We start from the raw sequence: 26,320 nt of genomic DNA on the forward strand, positions 1-26,320 counted from the left end.
GCAAGGAAATGGACCCTAGACCACCTCTTCCAAAAACGGGGAATGGTGATGCGCCTGGATGTGATAGAATAATAGTGTGTGCTCACAGAAGCCAAATGTTCTGTGCTTTAGAGGCACAAAGTGTTCCCAGGTATGGTACAAGTGCCCTAGTGTGAGTACGCCCTAAAGCTCCTGTTTCATAATTCATTACCTTCAGTTAGGGCACTATTATGCTTTTCAGGGACAAACCAGATTATATCATTTGTCATTTGGATTGGGATCAACATTGGATGATGACTTTTTCACAAAACAAACCACGCCATGTTGGTTTAGAACCGTACAGTTGATTTGGTCCTTACCCAAATTCGGTTATAGTATTCCCACCAGACTAAACAAAAGGGGAAAAAAAACTAGAGTTTAATTAACAACACCACAAACAGCAAAAGAACCCGCAGTTTTGGATTTATGTCAATAGAAAGCCCATTTAAATAGAAACAAAAACATTCACACATTTCTTATTTACCGTAATTTCCGATGTATAAGCAGCTACTTTTTTCTTAAACTTTGAACCCTGCGTCTTACACAGCAGTGCGGCTACTTTATGGCTATGTTCTAATCCTGTGACATCCCCTTTACTTTGATACTGTGCCGCTCGCAAATCAGCGAGGAAACTGTAGCTTTCTTTGTCAGGAGCCAATCACAAGTTATAAGTGAACTCATTATGAGCTTGTCAACCCGTTGGAAATCGCAGAATGTCATTACTCAATATAACAGTCTGACTCACGGTGTCATCTTAGAAAGCACGCTAAAATCATCACACAGCAACTTAACACTCAAAAGGTAGCTAAGAAATGTACCAATACAAGTTTAAAAGAAGCAACTATTTTAACGGCTTCCCATCATGCATTTCGTCCCAGCAAAGCATTTCATTGACATGGTTGCCGGATTGCTGCACTGATTTATTAGCTGCTTCTATCCACCAGAGGGAGCCAGAGGAGCCCAGAGCCCAAAGGGAGGCTCTCCATTTACAAGCTAGAAGGCAAGCAAGCTAGCGATGACACAGGAGACACACAGGGTGGCACGACAGAGATTGATTGAAAATGGTCTACAGCAAATCAGGACGCAGAAAACAATGGGCGCTGCAGACAGACAAGCGAGGGAAGAGACACTCAACTTCCCCAATGCAATTCTTCTTAAAAAGGGCCAGGCTCGGCCTGTAACAGCGTTCATACTCTGTAATATATATATATATATATATATATATATATATTTTTTTTTTTTTTTTTTTTTTTTAAAAGGAAGCACAAAAAAAATTCTGCCAAACAGCGAATGCGTGAAAGGTGAACCGCGATAGAGCGAGGGAACACTATGCTTGGATACAGCCCTCTGAACAAACTGCTTTTGCATTATTATTATGGTATTAATCACCATCTTCTGGACATGTGACAAGTAAGCAGTCTTCCCCATGATGGTGTAGCCTACCGACCCAGGCTGAGATACCATTTAAAGACTCAAGAATCCTTTGCAGGTGTTTTACGTTAATTAGACGATTAGGGTGTGACACCATTACTTTCCAATACTGAACATTTTCACAATTTTCTGACACACTGAAGTTTGGATTTTCATTATCTGTAAGCCATAACCATCAAAATTGCATGAAATAAAGGCTTGAGATATCTCAGTCTGTTTAATGAATCTACATAATGTATGGGTTTCACGTCCTGAAACAAGTGACAAAAAAATATTGGACTTTTTCCATGATGTTCTCATTTTTTAGATGTACCTGTTTATTCCAGAAATTCTCTTAAGTACAAAAGATCCTATAGAATCTGTATATGTGTGAACATCCTCAATCGCATGACAGCCTCCATGCATCTGTGCTTGAATACATTAGCGAGATGGTGCAGACATGAAGCCAGATCCCAAAGAACGTGCCTCCTAATTAATAAATCATTGCAAAATGAAACAATTTGAAGTGTTTTCCGTACTACATAATACATGTATTGGTTCACGGCTTGTTCGTGAGGAATAAGTTCATGTGGAATTGAAACAGGAAAAAGTGGAAAACTACACACTCAAACAGACACTCAAACATGCATACTGTCACACATCACCCACTAACAAATTCCAGTGAAAGCAGATGGCATCAGAATTATCGGATGTCCTGTCAACGCCTTTTCATATGCTAATGCAGTGGCTGCACACATCTGAGTCCCTTTAATGTGATATGTGGTCAGGAGCTAAATCCAGCCGAGGCAATCATGCTGTGAGTGTATAACAATACACCAAGGTAGGAAATCTGAAAGCAATGTACAGTATCAAAAGAAATTGTTCAGCCAGACTGTACTTTATGTATTTTTAGTGGACTCACAAATTGTTCCGAGGGTTTCTCAAATTACTTTCACTTATAAAAAGGGAATAATACCTGAAATTTGGATCACCAGGACATAGTGATACGCAAGGACTCATTCTGTCATTCAAACAGCACAGCAGGGGTCCCTGCTGTCAACTGTTCAGCTCCTAAGTCCAAGTTGATGAAAAGATGATCGTTCCCAACCTCAAAGTGAAGGCGGTGACAGATGCTATGTCTTCCTGTAAAGCTACAGAATGATTACTAAAAAAGTTCATTTAAAAGTAAAATGTGTTTGTGAACTATGCAAGACCACACAGACATCATCACGTCTTTGAAACTGCAGAAAAAAAAAAAAAAGGCCACAAGATGAACAGGCCACTAGATGTTATAAACTGCTGTCCAATAAGGGGCCAGGATGCCATTGTGTGCATGAGACACATATTTTAGTACGACAGGAAATAACAGAGGCGGCTTTGAATATTTCAGATTTTAGACGTCTTGCTGTGGGGGAAAAATGGGTGTGGTAGAGCATTTACAAAAGTTCCCATGCAACATCATAGCAATGACTACCAAGTGCAAAAGTATTGATGCAAACACATTTTGTCAAACTTGTTCAAATTTCCAATCAATTTTTCCAATATAAAATAATACAAGTAAATTGTGGGTCAATCTGTCACATAACAGCTTGTGTACTCACCGTGTGATAAGTGGCAAACACAGTAACAAATGTGCAGATGGAGATTACCGCTTCTGCTTAGAAGATGAAAGGCTTCACACTAAATGCAACTCACTTTCCAGTTTACATTCCATTCTTCTTTTATCACTGTTGTCAACTTAGCCACCTTGTACTGAGCATCCAGAACATAGAAGTGTTTTAGGTACCAATTTGGGTTCTATGGTCTATGGTTCTGTGGCCATCAACCGTACTCTTTTGTTGTAGCATTACAAAACAAACACAAAAAAAGATTAAGGCAGTGATGCTCACACCCAACAGTGTAAAATGTAAATGTATGCAATTTTCCAACTGGTCTTAAAATTTTGATCAACAGTATATTTGAGAATCACTGTTAAAAAAAAAAAAAAAACAAGATTAAGAAAGACTCTTATTCATAGACCTCATATTCAGTCATGAGATCTTTATGAAGGAGGGTGTGATTGCTTGTCTTTTTTTATTTCAATTTTAGACACACCATATCTAAATAATTTTCAAATGTGATTCAAGTCACAAGCTGAAACAAACTGGTCAACCAAAGGTTTGGTGGAAAATGACCTTTGGTACAAAATGACCTTTTCTAAAGTCAGACTGCCTCAGCATGACTAATTTAAAACTCATTTCACAACAATTTTGAGAGAGAAGGACTTCTCATTGGCGTCCTTATCAACTGTTAAGCAAAAGTCAAAACACTATCACAAAATAAGTTTAACACTGTAAAAATCAGTAAGCCTCACACACACGCATATATAGGAAGAATCCGCAGGGACTCTGAGGATAGATTTACTGTGTTCATCCTTAGGAGCCGCACACAAAAACTTAATCATCAGATCAGATATCAAAAGGCAGTGTCTGTCTGGAAGATTAGAAGAGCCATCTGTCTTGCTGAAATAAAACCCCAGATTATCAATAAACTTCACAATTCCGTATGTTTTTGCATCTCTGTGTATGTTCGATCAAGCATCGATTGAGCACAGCCATCCCCTTATGACGTGTGCATTAATTACATTAACTTAATCATCAACTTTATTAATAAAAAGCATCGAGTTGCTCTTTTTGCCTTGGAATGATTGTCAAGTAGAAGCATACATGTTTGATAGATAGTCCCTCGAGCCAAAAAAAACATTGCATAATTAAAAAAAAAAATGTATTGGTTGTTGAGCAACACTGACATGCAAGGAGGACATGACAAACACTTCATGCTTTGTGACGTATCCTGATTTAGGGATTTCATCATGGAACTCACACTTGCACAAAGAGGGCTGGTGGGGGTCACAATTGAAGAAGAATGGAACGGTCATGACAGACAACATACCGTACATTCAAACTACCGGTACTAATCAAATGAGTGACTTCTACAGAAATCACATCCACTTTTGCTGCTGCTGCTGTTATCTCGCTGTTGACATTTTCCTATAGTGTAGAGATCCATACTGCTTCACTCCACAAGAAACGAGACTGTGTGATAAATATGAACGTATCATCGGACATCAATTCCACCTCGGACTCACCTTTGTGCAGCACAATAAAATGGCTTGCTCTCTACGTCAATGTGTTTGAGAGCACAATAACAAAGCTAAGTCAATACGATGCATAGAACTCCACATACACATGTCAATAGTTGGGAATTTGTTTTGCAACCATACTAAAAAGGCAAATGATCCAAGCTATTTCCTGGTAAAAACACCAATAATTCAAACAGAAACAATGAAAAAAAGTCATAAATGTCCCAAATTGCAGATAATGCAAATCAGTGGCGCATGTGGTTAGCACTTCTGCCTGACAGCAAGTAGGTTCTGAAGGTTCAGATCTTGGCTATAGTAAGTGCTATCACAAACAAATCTTCACGGTAAAAGAGTGAGCTTAAGCAATGTTTAGACAAAAACAATCTTGTAAAAAAAAAAAAAAAAAATGAATGCAAACACTAAAATGCATGCCAAATGTTTGCATGTTGTCATATTCTAATCAGTGTATACAGTTAGGAGAGTAATAGTAAAGTATTCATGCATGCACATAGCCATTGCTTTCAAAGATAAACATTTTCAATAATACGCATTTTCAGTCTTCAAAAGGTCTGTTATTGGATAAATAAAGTAACACCGTTTCTGATCTGTTTTTAGTTTAAAACGTTCCAAGGCAAAATGGCCCTTACACGATTCAGGTACAGGAGTCCCAATATATGATATACTGTATCCACAAAAATTATTACCAAAAATGTGTTTCGGTTTTTGTACACCGTCTCGGTTATCGGACGGCCAAACACAAAGTGTGCCGAACAAAGTAGTCCCTTTGCGGAATCGAGTGCCCAAACAAAGCATCCACGGGTTGGAGACTCAATCTCTGTGAAGCATGGCTAGTGGAGAATAGATAGATGTCACTTTGCCGATGTCATATGTCAGCTGACATTAAACTCCCCTCCGGATTCACTGTTGCTCCTCCACGGCAAAGATTAAGTGGTGAACAGACGGCACACGAAAATGAAACTTCCATCTTTATTATTCAGATTCTGAATAAAAGACTATGGATTGTAGTGGCTCTGTATTTGCATTGCGTCCTGAACTCCACTATAGAGATGTGTGTTTTCTACACTTTTGTTTGTGAAACTTATTTCATGATTAATTGGAAAATGTGCCCATTGCTGAAACCTTTTTAATATGTTGCCTTGACTTCGGCAGCACTGTCTTTTGCATAATCGTTTTCACTTCATGTATATCTGTAATGTTGGATAACAAATACTAGACATTTGTACATGAACTGTGTATTCACTCAGTTGAACGCTACATATCTATTTTGACTCACATGCAACTGTTATGTACAGAACTACTGATGAATTATGTGTAATTATTCTCTGTGTTTATAGTCGGAGGTAGTTGGGATTTGGACATTTTAAAAGTAGCTCGCAGGCTGAAAAAGCGCAGGCACCCCTGCTATAGACAGATTCCGGCCAGGGACTCCTTTAATCGTCTTTATTATGTGGGCATGGGTGGTTTATTTGTTCTTCACGCACACAGAATGATGAACAACTCTGTATCGGTCTCCTTTCTTCCTCCTCATGAGCACTGTGCGCCCTGTGCTGATGAGGCATTCAAGTGGAGTGTCAGCATCTGTCACAACAGGAGTGTGTGGATTGTAATGTAAAGGTTTCGAGTTAACACAGCCTGCAGGGGGAACGGTCCAAGGGGGAAATATTACAGAAAACGAGCCAAACCAGTGTGTGAAATGATGTTTGTACCTGCAAGTACAAGTACACAAGAGCAAGAGCAAGTACACAGCTCTAACCGTTCACTCTTTAAAGTTTCTTTAAAGTTAAGTTTGCAACGAACTAGAGTGAAACAGCGTCCGCTTGAATCCAAGTCATATCCCCATGTCCATTGGAAGTGGTAGGCAAGAATGAAAGCACACAACAGTTCTTGCTTAAACATATACAAATATAAACAAGCTGGATTATCACGTTATCACCATGCCAAGCAGTGTGGCCAGCCGACAAATTATGAAGCTTTACAGCCCTTGGACAGCCACACATTACTGAAAGCAAACACGCATAGAAAAAGGTTCTTGTATTCATGCAGCTTTTCTCCGGCCAAGCAACGGCCTGGTGATACCTCCAATCATTTTTTTTCTGCTCGGTGATCAAGGTTACTTTGCCCGATGCTGATTCAAATTAAACCCGCTGCTCAAATCATTCACAGCTTTTAAATCCACTTTATCTAATATCTGTGCTCTCACATGGAAATCTAGCACATAGCCAATTCATTTATATGTATGAAGGAAAGATTAGTCAGAGACACGTGTAGAATTAATTTATTACAAAAGGAATGACATGCCCTTCCATGCACGCATGCACGCACGCACGCACACACACACACACACACACAGGTACACATTGTAAAATATTTGAATTCTTCCAACTTCCCAACTGCTATCTTATTTTCTTTTCCACAGATCTTCCTATATCATATGAATCTGTAAGCCCAAACAATGTCTGTGTTCAGTCACAGGTAGCAAGGGCTTTCATTTCAGCAGGCAGTCTTACATGAACACACACACTTTGCTTTCTATTTCAGCAGGTGGTCAGCAAATAACGATGCTGGTGACCAAATACTGGATACTCTGATAGAAGGCAGGAGTCATCTTCCAAAACAACACAAAAAAGGGGGGCTTAAAGGCAGCTTTGAAAATAATTGTTGCATGTCCTTGAAGGCCTCGCTCTAGATTTCTTTTGCCTCCTACCCATCCACACCCCCGCACCATGAGCTTCGCATGTCACATTAATTGCTAATGTCTTTCAAGCATTCATGTCGTTTTCATGAGAGAAATTACACATGTGTTTTGTTGAGTCAAGATGACAGGGGAAACAAAGAAGAAGAAAGAACAAATTAGTGGAAAGAAAGACAAAAAAAAAAAAGGATCTGCTTGTAATGTAATTATTCCAAAAGAGTGAAAATGAAAATGCAACAAAGAAAATGTCAAACAATATCAGTCTGTCTTTGGTTCTTTCATTGCGACTGTCAAGAAGTCAGGTACAACGTCTTAAAGTTTGTCCTCCCACGAAATCTTCATTTGACTGCGAGTAACTCTGATGAGCACTTGCTGGCTCTGTTCATCGTGCATTAGTGCCTCAACTCTCATCCTAGTTGAACTTGTGTTACCTACTGCTACTTTGTGTTGCTTTAGGAACAGGTTAAGCACGAGACCAAAGTGGAAACCACGAAAGGTTGCAGTTATTTTCCTCCATGTGTTTCAGGGGTGCACGATAATTAACAATAGCTCCGACAACCAATTAAAAAGTCAAAATGATTACCCGTACTTTGCTGTACGTGGGTTAGGCTGAGTAAATCATGCGCACCTTTTCTGTGATGGGCTGCAAACGCGTAACTTCCCTTGAGCTCATTTGTAAACAAGCATGCCGTTGATCGTGTGGGACTTTTTACTGTTTCAGAGGAAGACATTTTGCCAAATGTGACTGGCTCGCTGGCTTCTATGGGTAATGGGGAATAACACTCAAAACGTAATTCCTTCTTTATGTCCAGCTACATAATTTAACTTTCAAGATTAATTAAGTTTTTCCTATTGTTGCGCTTGCACTCACGTGTGTGAAAAGAGACATGTTGGGTTAATTAGTTAATAGTGTCACTGCGCAATACGTACCCGGAACGCAATCGGTCCAGCACATGCGCATGGACTACGTCACTTACTCCTTTAGCTAATTTTTACGACACCACTTCTGCGACGTCACGTGCTGTGGTAGTTATTTTTTTTTTTTAAATGCATGAACGTAACTGGTCAATAACCATACTTCATATGTATAGTAATATGTTGGGAGGTTATTTTATAAGTGACTCTTGTTATAATACTTTTGCATGGGGATGTTTCTATTGTCTTATTGGGGTTCGTACATTATTTATCTTATTTATTATGTATTGTGTAACACGAAGACAACATCTGAATGCCGACCCACCATCCGCCAGTTCAAGCATGGAGTTTTTCCAGAGAGATCATGAATCAACTTGATACAAATGTGCACATTAGCACTCAATAAGTCATTAAAACTTACCTTTATGCATTTGACACCAAATATGAGGTGAAAGAAAAATGCTAAAAATACAGTAGTAGTCTATTTGTGCGGCGAGAGAAAGTTAGCACACGCGCAATGGACATGCGTCAAGTGATACGGATACACGGATCCATACGCACATGCACATTCAATTATGGAACATGCACAAATCCTACTATAGTTGTAATGCAATCACTCGCCACCGGTTCTTAATAATAACAACCAAAGAATTGACTAAGTCATAAACCACGACAAGCTTATTCACTCGTGAGTATAATTCATTATTGCAATCACTCGTATTGCAATTACCTAACAAAAACAAACAGAAAAACTTCAAATAAGACAAAAATTGTCATAATACAGTGGTGTAAAAGTGACGGCACAAGAATGTTTTGATAAATCTCAATACAGATAAGACTAAAGAGATGATCATCGACCCAAAAACAAGGGAAAAGGAGCCGCATAGACCCCTGTTTATTGATGACACTGAGGTGGAGAGGGTGAAAACCTTCAAGTTCCTTGGCACACACATCAGCGAGGACCTCACCTGGTCTCACAACACCCAACAAATTCTGAAGAAGTCCCAAAGGAGACTGTACTTCCTGAGAAGACTGAGGAAATTTGGCATGCCTACCACAATCCTGAGTTGCTTCTACAGATGCACTATCGAAAGTGTCCTTACCGCCTCCATCACTGTTTGGTACGGTAACTGTACAACACGTGATAGGAAGGCACTCCAGCGGGTGATCAAGACCTCACAGAACATTGTTGGGGCAGCCCTCCCCTCACTGCAAGACATTTATAAATCTAGAGTCCTACGAAGAACACACAACCTCATCAAGGACAGCACACATCCACAACACTCATTATTCACACTCCTACCGTCAGGCAGACGCTACAGGAGTTTGAAGTCCAGGACCACAAGGCTGGCAACAGCTTTTACCCACAGGCCATCAGGCTTCTCAACGAAGCACTCACACACGCCGCACGCAACACACACTCATAGCACTTTATTTATTTATTACTTATTTATTTGTATATTTATTTGTATGAATGTCTCTTCTTTTTGTTGCTGCTTAATTTATTGGTATATATGTTTATGTTTCTTATGTTCTTATTCTTTCTTGTGTTTTCTTTCTTTTCTTGGGAGAATGAACAGAATAAGATTTTCATTGCATGGTATAACTGCTGTTTTACTATGCACATGACAATAAAACTCTCTTGAATCTCTTGAATGTTCAGTGTGAGCGCAGGCCAGCGGGGCCAGGAGAGGGGAGTACTCCATCGTATGTGTTGACACAGCAACCACCTAGTAATAAAATGTTTATTTTTTTTCCTTTTCCATTCTGAAAAGCTTGCACGTACAGTTGACAATGTTGTCAAAACGATCTGCAAAAACGACCAAAAACACTGTAATATGCATGCCAGGCCAGTAGTTGTTGATAGCACTAACATGCCCATCAACCGCTTGTCCTCTCAGACGAAACCGTTTTTTTTTTTTTTTTTTTTTTTTTTTTTCTCCCCTGTCCTGTCCAGCCTTTAAAGCAGATAGAATTGTATACCTAAATGCCGTCAAGTGCTCAACAGATTTACTCTGCCAGAGAGAAGTGTGATATACACTTCCCCTGTCATACAAAATTTATTCGACCTTGATGCTTGTTATAAAGCAAATTTGGAGCGCCCGGACTGGAGCAGGAGGGGACAGAGAAGAAGAGAAAAGGAAACGGAAGCACCCGAAGCACCAGCACCGCCCCCCGGAGACCGCCGAACCCGCCCCAAGAGCGCAGAGGCGCCCGCGGCACGTGTCAGTCCAGGGGGGGCACCGCAAGCCGCCCCCCCCGGCGCAAGCCCCGGCATCAACAGGCCCCAGAGGGCCACCCCAGGGAAGGGCAGGTGAACCAGACAAGGGCACCCCACAGGCCAGGCCGCCCCGGGCGAGCCACCGCGACGGCCAGGCCCCCGGCCACACCGCCGACCCTGGCGGGCAGACGCCGAGGTGCACGAGGCACCCCAATCCAGCCCGCCCCACCCGTGTATGTGATAAGGTGTGATAGTGTCTATGATGCAATTAAAAAAAATAAATAAATAAATAAAATAAAATAAAAGAGGATGGTGTATCTGTGTGCATGTATATGGAGTGTATGTGGATGATAGCTAATGATGCAATTAAAATCGGGGGACAGCTGCCGCTCGGAGGGCCCCTCACCTGGCCAGCCCCCCCAAACCCTAAGTGTCTACTCTGCGATTAAAATTGGGGGGCAACAGGTCAGTGGCACAGCAGGAGCAAAGGAGCCCCGCAAGGCAGCTCCCCTCCCCAATCACGCCCGACCGTAGGCCACCCCCCAATGTCCTATATATATGTGAGGTGGTGCAGTGGCACAGGAAGGACGGGGGCCCCACACCCCAACGCCGCCCAAACCGAGCAGGGGGGGGACCAAGGACACATGACCGACCGGCCGCCCACCACAGCCCAGGCTCGGGCGTGCCGCAGGACACACCACAGGCCCTACCCGGCCCGCCAGGATGCCCAGTCCGGCCCACCCAACCCTCCAGAGGCGATACCCCCAGTGCCCCCCAACACCGGAGCCCCACCGGAGGTAGCGTTCACAGCGCCACCCCCAAACCGCCAAACACCACGGACAAGCCACACGCCCCCAAGGCAGATCCGACCGCCACCAGGACAGCGGGAGCCGCGCCCACGCGCCCCCCGCATACCACCACGGCCGGCAAGGGAGCAACACCACGACGACCACAAGAGCACCGGACCCCACATAGAGCGGAGCACGGCCGCACCCACGAAGCACGCAGGCCAGAGGCGCCAGGGAGGGACAGAGAAGCAAGCACCGCACGACCGGGCCCGCGAGAGGAGCGGCCCCCGCCCGGCGCCCAAGCAGATGCCCCCGCCCGCCCCGCCCACCGCCACGCCACAGACCGGCCACCGCCCCACCCCCCGCCCATCCACCAACACGCCAAGGGGGAAACCCCGGAGGGAGGGAGACAACCGCCGGCCCGGAAGCAAGGACCAGCCTGACACCAGCAGGCAGCAGGGACCGCCCGCCAGCCCCCCGCCAGCCCGACCCCCAAGCCCCCGGCCAAAGCCACCCCCCGACCGCCCCACCCCGGAGCAAGCATCCTCCCGCCGATCCCGGGAAGCACCACGCAGATGGACACCACGCCGCCCGCCCCACCGCGCAACCCGCCCACGGCCCCCACACGCCCCACCCACCGAGCCACAGCGGCCCCGTCCCTGAGGGGAGAAAGCAAGGGATCCCCCCCACCCCAGCACCACGCACCCCCCACCCCGAGCCCAAACCGCACATCCGCGACCCCCACCTCCGCGCCCCCCGTCACCCGGGGGACAGCCACAGGCGCCGGAGGATAACAGGCAGCTCCCACCTATCACACATACACCACACACATAAATCAGCGAAATAAAATAAAATAAAATAATTTAAAAAAAAAATAAAATAAAAATAAATAAATAAAAAGGGGCAACCCAAACCACCCTCCCACCCAGGGGAGATGGCTCCGCGGGGGCAGCTGGGCTCAGGCACCCGCGCCCCCACCAGGGGGAGAGGCCGGCCCCCACACCCCACACCGGACGGCCCCACGCGGCAGCCGAGCAGGAGGGCCCAGGGCAGTCCCCGCCCCACCCCCAGAGGCAAAGGAGGCGAGGGAGAGCCAGCGCCACCAGCCGCACACGGGCCCCCCCAGCAGCAGTAGGCGCCCGGCACCAGCAGGATGCAGCACCCCATCCACCCACCACCCCGGAGGCCAACCAACGCCGCCCCCTGGGCGACCCCCCCGACCCCGCCCCCGCCCCATCACCCAACCCGGACCCCTCCCCACCCCCACCCACCAGCCCCCCCAGGCAGGCAGCCCAGCAAAGAAGACCCGGGACACCAAGCCCGCCACCGCCCGCCACCGCCCGCCCCCGAGGTACCAGGCCCACCCAGCGACCAGGACCACACCCCACGCCAGATGAACGAGACCCCCAGGGGCAGAGACAGATGCCCTCACCCCCCTGAGAGTCAGGTCAGGGAATTAATTATTGGTGCCCATATAGACTGAAATTCTGACATTTGTTCTTTAGATTCAGCAGACATTCTCTCCATAGCTATATGATCTAACAAAAGATTTTTGTAAAGAGCTATGTTCAGTTTCTTCCTTGATTTCCAATTGATGAGAATGGTTTTCTTGGCGATGCTTAATGCAGTGATGAGAAGCTGTGTTTGATTTGTTTCTACATCAATTGTGGAGAGATCGCCCAGCAGGCATAGTAAAGGAGAGGTAGGAATGGAGAACCCAAGTGCCAAAGATAGGTACTCACACACTCCGTGCCAAAAATTTTTAATGGGAGCACAGGTCCACATGGAGTGTAAGTAGTCATCTATTCTATGGTCTGAGCAGTGTGTACAGATGTTAGAGTCAGTTAAGCCCATTCTAAACATTCTATGTCCTGTGTAGTGTACTCTATGAAGGATTTTAAACTGAATCAGCTGTAGGTTGGGATTATTGATTAACCGGGAAGCATTAAGACATATTTGCTTCCAAAATTCAGGGTCACAGCTTGTAGATAAATCTGAGCTCCAACCGTTTTGATGCGTCTCATCTGTTCGTATGTGATATGTGAATGCAAACCTTGATTAGTAAGGTTTCACCGCTGCATAAATGAGTAGAGACGTATTAGCAGTACAGTAAATGTGCAATAAATGTATTGTTAATGTCCAGACTAGGCGCTTAGTCAGTCCCTCCAAGATTACGCTGGCTTTTTTTGTGATTGTCGCAGCTTTAAATGCCTGATTTTGCAAATGCTTGATCAAAACTTTGCTGCAAAAGTTGTGATGGTTTAAGGTTTATTTTAATTAATAACATTGCATCAGCTTGTGATTTTATGAATTTGTTATCCATGGTTTAACTATTCTAATATTTACCCCAAAAAAAGCACAGGATTTCAGCAAATTAACAACTTTACTTGCACACAAAAGTGTGCATAGTTTGGAAACAAATATTGATGTTTCGCTTGTTTCATTACTACACATAGTAACAAAACCTAACTCACAAGTAGACATTAGATGGACAGAAAATGTACATTTCCTGAACTCATTATGTCAAATTGCGGTATTATAAAAACACCAACAAAAGTTCCGTTATGTGTTCTGCAGTCCACAAGTTCCACACATTCTCCATGTACTGTATGTTTTACGCTTGAAAAGTGCTAGTCGATCGTAAACTTTCACTTCTGGATGAAAATGTTCCTTCACTACATTACCCAGACGGCTTAGCACTGTAGACGGGAACGGAAAAGGGTCTGAACTAAGAGTGTGTACGAGAGGTGTGCCATTAGAGCAATAAAGAGTTACTGTTCCATGTTGCTGTATCTGCTTTGGCTGCAAAAGAAACAAACAGAAGTTTTGGTTCAACAGCTGACGTGCGTGTTTCAGCACTGCTCAGGGAGAAATTAAACTGGCAAAAATTGAGATTTTTCAAAATGTGTGGGGAAAGTTGCGAGACTGTACATAATTAAAGTGGACTGGTTGAATTTGCATGAACTGGCGCATTTGCAGCATCGCAACTCTAGAGGGTCTGCTTAATGCACTTCCCATTCCACAAACTGTTTTCAGTATTGCTGTTTTTAAACACTTATCCTTTTTCCCTCTAAGCGCCAATGTCGCAAAATTGAGACAAGCAACATTTCTGAATTTAACAAGCCATTTCTGCAAATATGGTGCCTCATGTAGTTAATACTTTACACCAGGAGATGGCGGACATCTGTAACTACAATCTGAGCAACATTTCTGGGTGTGTTTTTATGCAAAGTTCAGGACGTTATAGACTGTGAACCACCGTGGGCATGTGGCAGCAAGTCCACACGCAGCATATACTTGAGCGGATGCTTTGCTTCACCGTGTTCAGGGTGGCAGGAGGGAACATGGCGGGTTCTCAAAACACTGGTAATGGTGGGGGCGGGGGTAGCAGACTTAAATTTTCCTTTTGTTTTCGCTGACATTTTAAAAAGAAAAACGTTACAGAAATCAGTGTTCAAAATCTAAAACATTATAATGCATTTTAATCCAGCTATCTATTCTCTACCGCAGTGTGGATGTCAACTGTCCTTCCGATCATTTCGGGGTCAGATACCAAAACACAATTATAATTGGATAAAGCGGTAGCCTACCGGGTCATTGAGGGGTCAAGCAGTAAACTTCCTGCCAAGCCAAGCCAAAGAATAAATGTAGAGACTTACTACATTCTAAAATGTTTTGTCTTGCCTAAAAATGCATGCATTTAGCTGTCAAAAAAAATATTATATGGCTCTCACGGAAAAACATTTTTTGGATTTGAAATCAAAGGGGTGATAATAGCTGTTGAGGCAGCAGTGGTGTTCAAGATCCCGCTGTAAATGACGATGATGGCCGGGTTTGCTTGAGAGATGAGTAAGAGTATCACAAGTCTGATCAGACATTTTGATGACCTGGTATCGTGGAGACAGGGATCTGACAAATTCTGAGCCTGGTGACATAATATGCAAATTAGATGGGTAAATTTACTCCCATCACAAACTTTGGGTCATACAGTTGATTTTTCTTATTTATAGTATGCCTTTATCTCTAACCATTTTCAAGCTACAACCTTTTAAAATAGTAATGTCAAAACTGGAAAAAAAAAAAAAAATCCTGGCGCCTAAAGGGTTAAGAACCATTTTCAAACGTTTGTGTTTTCAGCTATCCTGTAAATAAATTTTCGGTTAAAAAAAAAAAAAAAACGGTCATGTTTATGGCCTTACACCAATTTAACTTCCTGTACATTTTTTGTAGCAATAGCAATTTTCATCAGATTTGTGATGTGGTCCAAATTCCTATCCTTGCAGTAATCAATAGATGAGATTGAGCGATGATCCCTCCTTCCCTCGTGCTATCCCACTTTCTTCTTTTATCCATCCCCATTTCTCTCAAGGGAATTTTAAAAGCAGGCCTGGCTGGGTTACCTAATCCCATTGCTTCTAAAAGGTTCCTGGGTGCTGCATACACGAGGGTCACCTTGTAGGATCACCCGGACACACACACGCATGTGCATACACACAAGGCTTGGGATCACTCCAATTTCCTGGCCTCTAAATGGTTACACTTGACTGCTTGGACTCATGGTCTATCCGTAGGCTTTAGATGAATTCAAGGCCATTGGAAATGTTTGTGTGTGTGTCGGCGAGATGTAGCATACAAAAGACACAAGTAAGGGGTTCTGCCTACATCACTTTTACCCACTTAGAGCCTCGCAAGGATAAAATGACAAATAAAGGTGATTAGTTATGTGCTTGAGACTAAATAAATGTGCCATTTTTAAGCACAGTGAGTCAGTAAGAGATAATTAGGCGCTCCATGTGTTTATGTGACAAATATAATATTCTAAAGGGTTGTACCTCCTGTCAACATATGAATTTGCATATCCATATTTACATATTAACAGCCATTCCAGACGTCAAACGTCCACTTTGCGCTTATAGTCTTAGTATAAATAGCACCAAGTGTAGTTGTAGGCATGTAAGTGTACGCATTTAGTTCTGCATTTCAGCATACGTTATATTTCTTGCAGCAAGTGTCTACTTCAGTTTTCTATTATTACCTCGTTGCCTTTAAAAAGTGCCTGCGCTACTGCAGCATGCCGTCACCACAGCATCTCACTAGTCCCTGCTTCTGCCAGACTGTCTGTTGCGCTCGATGTTGGGTTCAAGAGCATCTGTCTCTGTCGGCTACACCCTTCATCCATTACTCTGCCCTCTTCCTCACAGATACTTCCTCTCCTTTCCTTGCATCGCTTCCACACCCCGTCACTATTTACCCTTTCCAAGTCTGCAGAGTGAACTGTCGGACATATAGCAGCGCAGCAGCAGGAAGATGGAGAGTGTATTTCTCACACAAAGCAGTCCGTCTGATCTTGCTGACTGGCGGCTGTCAACAATGACACGCAAGTTACATCACTCTATATAAAACCACTTCTCATCACCTCTGCTACCGTGCGCCTGTCGAAGCGTTTGTAAATGCGAGAGGCGGAGTCAGAGACAAGATTTTAAAGCTTCACTGGCTATGACACGGCGGCAGTGTAATGTTGCGTAGCGTGCAGTCAGCCAATCAGAAAAATCCTCACCCTCCGTTTTGTGAATGAGGTGCCACTTGTGCGAGGTCCATGCGCAGACACTTAAAGCGAGAATACTCTAACACAGTGATGTAATACAAATCACACGGAGTAGCAGGAGCGTCTGAAAAACAAGAGTGGTAAAAAATTTTAAAAAAAACAGACAAATTAACCAAGACAAATTTTTCAAATATAAATTACAAATGTGTTGCATACGTTGAAAAAAGGTGAGTACTTATTAAGGAATGGCATTTCTACACACTCCACATTAGAATTCACAGAAGCATCATTTTTTATAAGCTAGAGTAAATTTCAAAAAATGTTGGTCAGACCTACAATACCTGTGCATCCCAGTACATTTTATCAAAATACACCGCCTCTGTGAAGTCATATCCTCCAACTGCCTGTCCAAACAAGGAACTCGGCACACCTTATTTGGCTGACATTGTGTACAAGGGAGTCATTTTGCCTAACCGCTATGTAAAAATCATAACTGAAGTGTTGTGTGAGGCCCGGTTGGCAACGACAAGGAACGGGAGGGGAGGAGGACTGCATGTGTGCGTTTGTGTACACGCCCATCTATGAAGTCAGTTTCTGGCATGCTGCTCCACTATAGTTCATTTGCTGGCAGTGTACTATCGTAGGTTAACAGTGCCCTCTTTGGTCGCACTGAGAGAAGCATTGAGTGCTGGCCAGCATGTGCCAAGTGCAGGCAGTTCAGCAGGTGTAAACACAATGAAAGCAAAGAAGCCTGGTAAAATCTGACGTTTTGTTCAAGCGATCGGGACAAAAGACAAAAACAGGAGGTGTGAGCACTTCAGCTGTTCCTCATCCCCCCAGCATCTTCAGTAAGTACAATGCACCGGTTTGATTACTGATATTCTATTTTAGCAAGAAACAAATAAAGCACTATACTGCGCCCTTCAACTGTTTGGCTCAATTCACATTAATGAACAAAAAGTTACACATTTGAAACTGTGAATGAGAAGGACATGGTGCATTGTTTTTTTTTTGTTCCCAAATACATGACCTCATCTTTTTACACTAAAAACACGCCGTCTCTTGAGGTAAGGATGCCATCTAGAGGCCGCCACCACAACTGCTACTACGCATCACACCAGGTGATGTCATAGTTTGAGAAAGAATGAAAGAGTTAGGGGAGGGGAGGGGGGGGGTTGTGAAAACCAGAGAGAGAGGAGGTGATGTCATGTTTTCATAGCATGGTCTTTGTCTAAAACGCCTTAACGCAGCATCGCATTGATATTCACATGAGGTCAGCTGTTTTGTTCGCCGAGGACATAACACATACAAAAATGAAAACTTTCCACCTGTTATGCTGCAGACCAGACACTACATTCTCTCAGTCCTTGGCATTCAACGCTCATCCACTCTCCCATACACTTGCAGCAATTTCATGTCATTCGAGACAATTGCACTGCATTCCACACAGCACTCAAAACCCAGCATATAGCCTTAACACCGTCATCATTTCTGATTGTGGCCCTGACAGGCAATTTCTTCTTCGAACAATCTCAGGGTAAAGAACAATACTCACCCTGAAAGCAAAAGGCGTGTGTCTGTGAAAATGTGATGTACAGAAAAAGAGACTAACTAAGGGAAATTCAAATGAGACACGAATCAAACAGCGACTGAAACTGACAAAGAAGGGAAGCATTATTTCCAAATTGTTGATGAAGTCCACATGACAGCGTAATAAAATACCAATCAAGATGGCTCATGACAGAAACTCGACCATTACGCCACTTTAACCTCTGTCAGAGGGGGTTCCGCATCATGCAATGCCAACAACATATGGATGTGTATCATAATAATACAAACAAATACTGATACAATTGCTAATTAAGTAAGGCCCTATGATTTCCGCGTAAACGGAATCTCAGAATTGGACAATAAAAACGGAATTTACTGTTTAACAAGGAATCTCACGGAAACTGACATAATGTGAATGAATGTTGCCATTGTGAGAATGAACGTTTGTGTGGGGGAATATTTCCCTGACGGATGTGTCATTCGTGGAGGAATGTCATAAACACGACCTTAACATGTTGAAATGGTGATAAACTCCGGCAAAAGTTGGCGGAATCTCCTCTTACAGAGCGGGAATGGAAGTTAAGTAGGGTTAGTTTAGCTTAGCATGCTATTGCGGCCGTGCTTAATGTTTTACCGCTTTATGTAAGGAGCGTTTTAGAATGCCCGATGACTAAGTGCAGGTTCTGAGTGGGGGGGGAAAAAAAGACCAGAAGCGTGTTTATTTTTGCAGCCAGCTCGTCTTCGCCGTAAAGAGACGTTCAACACACACGGAACACAAGAACAAAAATAATTCAAAATAATTCGGCCCATATCCAACTACCCAAGCGTGTGATAAAAAATATCTTACATATGTAGTTAGAATTGTATCTGTGACTACATATCTCTTAATCACAAGCACCGGCATTGCAGTTTCATGAAGAATGTGTAGCAATGTGGGCAGAGGCCGACATCCCATTACAAAAGTTAGTCAAGCTACACCAATTTCTCAATTACTGGACAAAATTGTCCATTGACGTATTGCATCAATAAATGTAAAGGATTTTTGCATTTAATTAACGGACGTTTTATTCACCAACCCAAAAAGCACACACGCCCAACCCTATAAAATACACAAATTGTCATGACTATCACAGCAAAACCAGTAATACTATGGAACCAGAATCTGCAAAAAAATTTAATGTGGTTGTGTTGCTGCTTGTGATGTTCATAATTCCACCTTTTGTGAAAGCACCTCGTTCGCCGTGACAGAGATTGGTTGATCAGTGTTGTGTTGCTGTTGTGAAGAGTGCTCCGGCGAAATGTGTGTGCGGTGTTGGAAGTGAGCATTGCTGGAGGCGTATTAAAAAGGTATACAAGTTTAACAAAAAAAATTTGTCAGCAACTCTCCCAAGAATCATGGCTGCCAAATACCAGGTCGCCCAGCCGCCTGCCCTCAGCCACCACCCAACACACAATGCACCAAACCCTTTCCCTTTGCCAAAAATAAAACCCTTTCCCCCCTGTAAGTGGTGGGTCTACGGGGCGGTGATCCCGTGAGGCTTCTTCAGGCTGGTCCCAGACAAGTTCCACAGGTCCAATGGGTGAAGCCCCTCCCCCAGGCCTGGATCCAGGGTAAGCCCACAGTGTCCCATGTCCGGGCGAGGTGCGGTCTCTGCTTTTATCGGTTCTTATAGAGCCTTCTTGAATCACTCTTTGTCTGGCCCGTCACCTAGGACCTGTTTGCCTTGGGAGACCCTACCAAGGGCATATAGCCCCAGACAACAAAGCTCCTAGGATCGCTGGAGCACTCAAACCCCTCCACCACGATAAGATGGTGATTAATGGAGGAGTTTCCTTCGTTGGGTCGCTGGACTCACCCCAAGAGATAGGATGAGGAGCTCAGTCATTCGGGAGGAGCTCAAAGTAGACCCACTGCTCCTTCACACCGAGAGGAGCCAGTTGAGGTGGCTGGGGTATCAAGTCTGGACACCTTCTGGTGAGGTGCTCCAGACATTCCTGGCCGGGAGGAGGCTCTGGGGGAGACCTAGGACACGCTGGAGATATCATGTCTCAGCTTGCCTGGGAACCACTGGTGTCCTCCCGGTGGAACTGGAAGAGGTGGTCGGAGACCGGGAAGTCTGGACTTCCCGACTGACACTGCTGCCTCTGCGATCCCGAAAAGCAGAAGAAAATGGATGGATGGATAGATTGTTAAAATGTGGCAGCAAGTTGGAGTGCCCGGGGAAAAAAAAAAAATTGAGATGTTCCAGCGTACATTCAAATATAGATCTTGTGACTGTGAGGCAGACACGCTAACCACTATGTCACCATCCTGAACTTTGGGCATAAAGCCCGTATCACCAGACAGGTCATCCATGTGACCCCAAATTATAATAACATAAATGATTAATAACATTCAAATCCTAGTTATTGGCATGCACAAAATGTAACCTCTGCATTTAGCAAACATGAAGAAGGTCCAGGGATGGCATGTGTTTCAGTACAGTAAGTAGAGAAAGCCAACTCAGCTAATAGAAAACAGTACCCATAAGAGCACGTTTTGATCTTATTACCAAGACGTTATTACATTACGCTGTACTGAATTGCACCTTTATCCGCTATAGACCTTAAAACCTCTACAGAAGCAATATACAGTAATCAGATTCTGAGAAAGGCAGATATTTCCCGCACAGGAACAAGAACAGGAATAGAAAACAGCTACACACCTACTTTCTGAGAAAGAAAAAAAACTGTACTTTTATTTAATTATAGATTTAAAGTAGGTCTACGGTAAGGCAACTGGCATGCTCACTATATGGTCTTGGATTTTTACACAATATCTCCCACTCAGTCTACAGTGCAAGCCACACACCACATTCACTCAGCCATGTGCTCACTCTACAAGTACATCAGCCACATTGGCAACCTGTGTTCTCTTGTCTTATAGTCCCCCTAGTGGTAGAGTATACATAGCACATCTGTTTCTACACAGTTTGATGTTGACAATTGCTGACAATTCATGCAAAATCCACAAGTTTGGAATTGTGATGAGCTGATCAGCCCATCTAAATAAATAAATAATCCATACCCGTGACCCTAGTGAGGATAAGCGACATAGAAAATGGATGGATGGATTTCCATCCATTTTAGTGGCTCGGGCCACTAGGGTCGCAAAAATGATTGACATGCCGCTTATCCTCACTAGGGTCACGGGTATGCTGGAACCTATCCCAGCTGACTTAGGGCAGGAGGTGGGGTACACCCCCGACAGCTCTCCAGCCAATCGTAAGGCACATATACACAAAACCATTCGCACTCACATTTACTGTACTATATCATATTTGTTGCTCCTAACCAATCTACTTTTTCATGAATTACACATTTTGACATATTTATCTAAATACATTATGATGTATCCACTCCTTTCTATATTCAAAAGTTCTATTGAAACTTCAGTAAATTAAAAAAAAAAAAAAATGCTGCAGTTGGATATAAAAAGGTCGTCATGAGAGGCCTCCCTGTTCCTTGTCTGGTTTCCATGCTAAAGACATGCAAATACTGTGACCTGACACCTGTCTGACGTTTCTGAAACTTTTTTTAGATTACTAAAACATTTGTTGTATTGCCACAACATTCCATAATCTGTAATCCATTTCAGATGATAGTGCACAGCAAGTGTAATTCAGAGCACAACAGGTATCCTGTTGAAGTGACACATGACAGTGCAATACTGCCCTCTTGTGTTCTGTAATGTAATGACACCAATTCAGACGCCACATTGGATACATTTAATAAAATGTTAGATGAATGCGGTGCAACTGCCAGGGAGTTTGATTGTAATTCCTATTATCAGACCACGAGTGAACAGTGACTTACCAGTCATTTTGTATCCACTGGCAGCAAGCTGTCCAGCCATGTACTCTCCATCAGAATTGTTGTGACTGCAGCCCCATGTTTTCATCCAGATTTTCTGGGTGCCAGGAATCAGGCTGGGAAAAAAACATTCATGGGTTCATGAATAGTAATGCCAAATATTAAACCATGTTTACATAAAATAGTTCATAGTAGGGACGCATACAGGGTTTTTTTTCAAACCGATACTGATAACTTCCTGCTTCAAGACTGATATCGATAACTTTCTATAGCTATTATTTTTTTACATTTAGATTAAACTGTAGTTTGTGCACAATTGGAGGTAAGAACGACTCAAAGTTGGATTTGACAAGCTGTACCTGCACATTTGCCCTTTCCAAATATCAAGATATCGCTACTATTAACAAAACATTTCAAAAAATGGCGGCGACTCAGAAGTACAAAATGTGGTTCCAAGGGGTTTACTAGCCAATAAAAGCTGGTATCTTCAATGATGGTAAGGGGCTGATCATCCGGCACCATCATTTCCATGATGAAACCACAGATTGCTTCGGACCTCGGGTCATATCTGGAAAACTTTTTTGTACTTTCCAAACACCGCGTAGATAGGAACAAGGCCCCTAGCGTTGTATCGATGCTGCCGTTTCAGGTGGTTGATAAGGTTTGATTTGTTGAAGCTCAATGTTATTTTTTGTGGAATATTTGCAGAGCATTTGGCTTCCTCTAAAACAAGTCCCACACAATCAAAGCCATGTTTGTTTACAGGTGAGCGCAGGGGAAGTTATGACAGGCCGTTTGCAGCACGGCAAAAAAAAAAAAGGAGTGCTTATTTGCTCAGCCTAACCCACTCACAGCTACAGAACAGTATGGGTTCTCTCACCTCACTGGAGCTTTTTTTTTGCACCTTCTTTGGCACTCTAGTTTATAGTAACAATAGAATTCTAAACAAGAACAGACACAAATTTAGATATACAGTCAAACCTGTCTTAGCGGCCACCTTTATAGAACGGCCACCTGCCTATAGCAGCCACTGAAAAATCCCCCGCAGCAAATTTACATGTTATAGACCCTGTGTATAGCAGTCACCTGTCCAACGCAGCCAGCTGCCACCCATTTTGTCTCCCTTGGTCAATATCTGACCGCATATAGCGACCAAATTACTGACTCAAGTAGAAGCTTCATGCATGAAAAAGTTTCGTTTTTCCAATCAATGAAGCCGTCGTGTGTAGACTTTAATTACTGAGTCCTAGCTCAGTCACAATCATTCACAAGATCCACACAAACTGTCAGTTGTTCCACATAAAAAAGCCATCTTCTTTTGAGCTTGCTATTTCCTGGTCAAACATGTAACTTTAAGAGCATTTGCACCAAAACATTACCGCAAATTAGGCTGGGAACAGGACGTGCACCCAGCGACGCTACGATAAAAAAAACAAAAAACATACGCTAGCATGCATGCGGCAGCGGGAGCAAAACTGAGTTCGGTTGTACTTAATTGAAGTATTTTAGAATGTACTCACGTTATTTTTGATCAATCCTCATCCACAAATCCATCAAAGTCCTCATCTTCTGTATTCGACACAAAAAAAGCCGTCTCCTTTTCGTTCGCTACTAGTCTGTTAACTTGTCAGTGTTATTCAGCTCCGAAGCAAAGAAGGAAACTTCTCCTGTTGCTTCTGCCAACTTTATTTATTGAACGCGGCCACCAGACAGCAGCTCAGAACACACACACATCTCTCAGCATCGTCTCTCCTTCCTGATTGCCCACAAGGCAAAGGTTAAACAAGCCCCACTACATAGCTGTCCAGTCAATGCCTGTAAGAAATGACACCGTTTATTTCCTGGTGTGCACTGGTCAATACATTAATGCTGCTTGTTGTGGGGAAGGAGACACTCACGTCGCCGATGCACTTTAATGGCTTTATTAACAGCGGAGAACACTGCAGGACTTTACATCCACGCCAACTTAAACACACTTCCCAACTCTCTCGAAACTCACAGTTATCACTGAGCCTAGCTCTCCTGCTCGGGACGCCCACCGTCACTTCCCGTCACTTCCTGATGAACTAAAGCTGTAATGACACTCTGCCGTATAAAAAGTAAAATATTCAAAACAAGCGTAAGACATTACTAGCACAGCTTGGTTCTGTGGGTCGTGGATATATTCTATCAGTTATTATTAAGCCTCTAGCTTCCTTTTAGTAAGTAAAAACCTTGGCTATGATTGCACTACATTGTCACCTACAAAGTACACTTGGAAGAACAAGAGGTGAATAAATGTATTGCAACTGATGTGAAACTGATGAGGGGCAGGATTAAATAAGCTTTGCTTCTTCCTACTCCTCTTTGGACATGCAAAATTGTGAATTGTACTATGTGTTGTGCTACTGTTTGACTCATATGCATGTTCAGGATGAATTAAAACCATGAACCATGAACCTTGATAACAAGCCTCGTAGTGCTGTACAACTTTTATCCGCAGTCCGCAGTGCCCTCTACTGGTCAACATTATTATTATTATTATTTTTTCCCCTTTTTTTTCCCTATACTGGTCAACATTCATACTGGACGCCAAGCTGTCTATAGCGGCCACTTTTGCAGACTCCCTCTAGTGGCCGCTATAGACAAGTTTGACTGTACATAGTTACAGTATATGTAATCATCTATTTCTGCACATTTCAGATTTCACACTTTGTCCATATTGTACTGACCAGCCTGGACAAACTTGTACCCATTCCATTGCTATGCTAGTCCTATGACACAATAAGTGCTATTTCAGGGTCTGTGACTATCATCACATTTCTCTTCTTTGCCATCACTCAACTTGTGGTGGAATGGGATCGCAAAAAAAATAAAGGAGGAAAAGGACATCTCACATAATGGCTGTTCAACCTGCAAGTTTTTGTGCAATTTAAGAGGTGATTGTTTTCCTTAGAATTGTGGTCAGTTTTCAACCTGTCCAATTTAGGGGCTTTCTATTTTGAGGTTCTCCTTCTGTGGGTTTTATTGACATGCGAGACAGACATGACCCGGATAAGGTTCAGCAGCACGACAATATTGATAAAAGACGTAAACTAAACATTTGTCATTTTTTGAGAACGAGGTGGCTGTGCATGTCTGCCCGTGTGTCGTATTTTGTGACACTTTTTGTCCTGCAGAATTCACCAAGCGTTGGATTGTTCACCCACTAATAGGAAACATTAGCTGGTGAGACAGGTTGGTTTTACCCTACTGATGATGTGTTGTTGCAATAGTAATCCTGCTCAGTCCATCCACACTTTTGATTTCAACTATACTGGTGCATCTTTCCCTTTAACTTTACCGCCCGAGTCTGCCATAGGGCAGCATTTGCTTATTTTTATATCCTCTGCTTTTTCTTCTTCTTCTGTGAATTCTACCCAATGCGACGCCACTCTCACGAGGAGATCCTCCCGAATAACACGCAAAATGGTGACTCACCGAGGTAGAACGATGGAAGACGTTTATAGCGGCTGTATTTTCATTAATGATGGGAAAAAAAAAAAAACACGGCGAGAACATATTGATAATCGCAGGGTTAAATATCATGACAAACCAATATATTGTCACACCCCTACAAATTATCTCAACGGCAAAAAAACCCCACATTTTCTGATTATATATTTAAAAATAGTGATGTACCTGTCAGCTTGGAGTTCCTCGTTGAAAATATCTGTTTTCCTCCTGGACCTAGGTATGATACTCCTTCTAGCAGACTGCCTCTCGTGAGGAGTGGGGTCGCTCGAAGACACCATGTCCTCAATGTCATCAATTAGGGAGTCACAAGCTGAAGGCATGGTCTGAAATCACAGAAATCTCTGGTCACAAACCTGTTTTTGTTCAAGCTAATTGTAATGGCTCATTTAAACATCAATTCAATCGTTATCAGTTTATCATTCATTCATACATACATACATGCATACATACACACATACATACATACATACATACATACATACATACATACATACACAACAGGGACGAAATAAAATGCAAGATAGTTCCACTTTGTAACACATTTCGCACGTGTTAGTGGAAATTAATGAAACCTTTCGAGTTAGGTTACATCGTTTGTCTTGTTCTTTGCATTGGAGTCGCTCATATTAAACAAATACAATTGTTAACAACGATAATAAATTACATTCGCATTGCTAGTACTGCATTGCTT

General features: G+C 43.1%; 1 protein-coding gene across 1 annotated transcript in view; it reads right to left on the reverse strand.

Moving 5' to 3' along the window:
- cdkal1 (CDK5 regulatory subunit associated protein 1-like 1) overlaps positions 1-26,320 on the reverse strand; it is a 301,229-nt gene that overhangs the window by 274,489 nt on the left and 420 nt on the right. Inside the window, exons 2-3 of the mRNA XM_054782535.1 lie at positions 25,795-25,952; positions 22,138-22,250 (exon numbers count right to left, since the gene is read on the reverse strand). Of these exons, the coding sequence (XP_054638510.1) occupies positions 22,138-22,250; positions 25,795-25,949 (268 nt within the window). The 5' untranslated portion in view covers positions 25,950-25,952. The remainder of the gene's footprint in view (positions 1-22,137; positions 22,251-25,794; positions 25,953-26,320) is intronic.

This window comes from Dunckerocampus dactyliophorus, chromosome 7, assembly GCF_027744805.1.
Source record: "Dunckerocampus dactyliophorus isolate RoL2022-P2 chromosome 7, RoL_Ddac_1.1, whole genome shotgun sequence".
Taxonomy (NCBI): Eukaryota; Metazoa; Chordata; class Actinopteri; order Syngnathiformes; family Syngnathidae; genus Dunckerocampus; species Dunckerocampus dactyliophorus.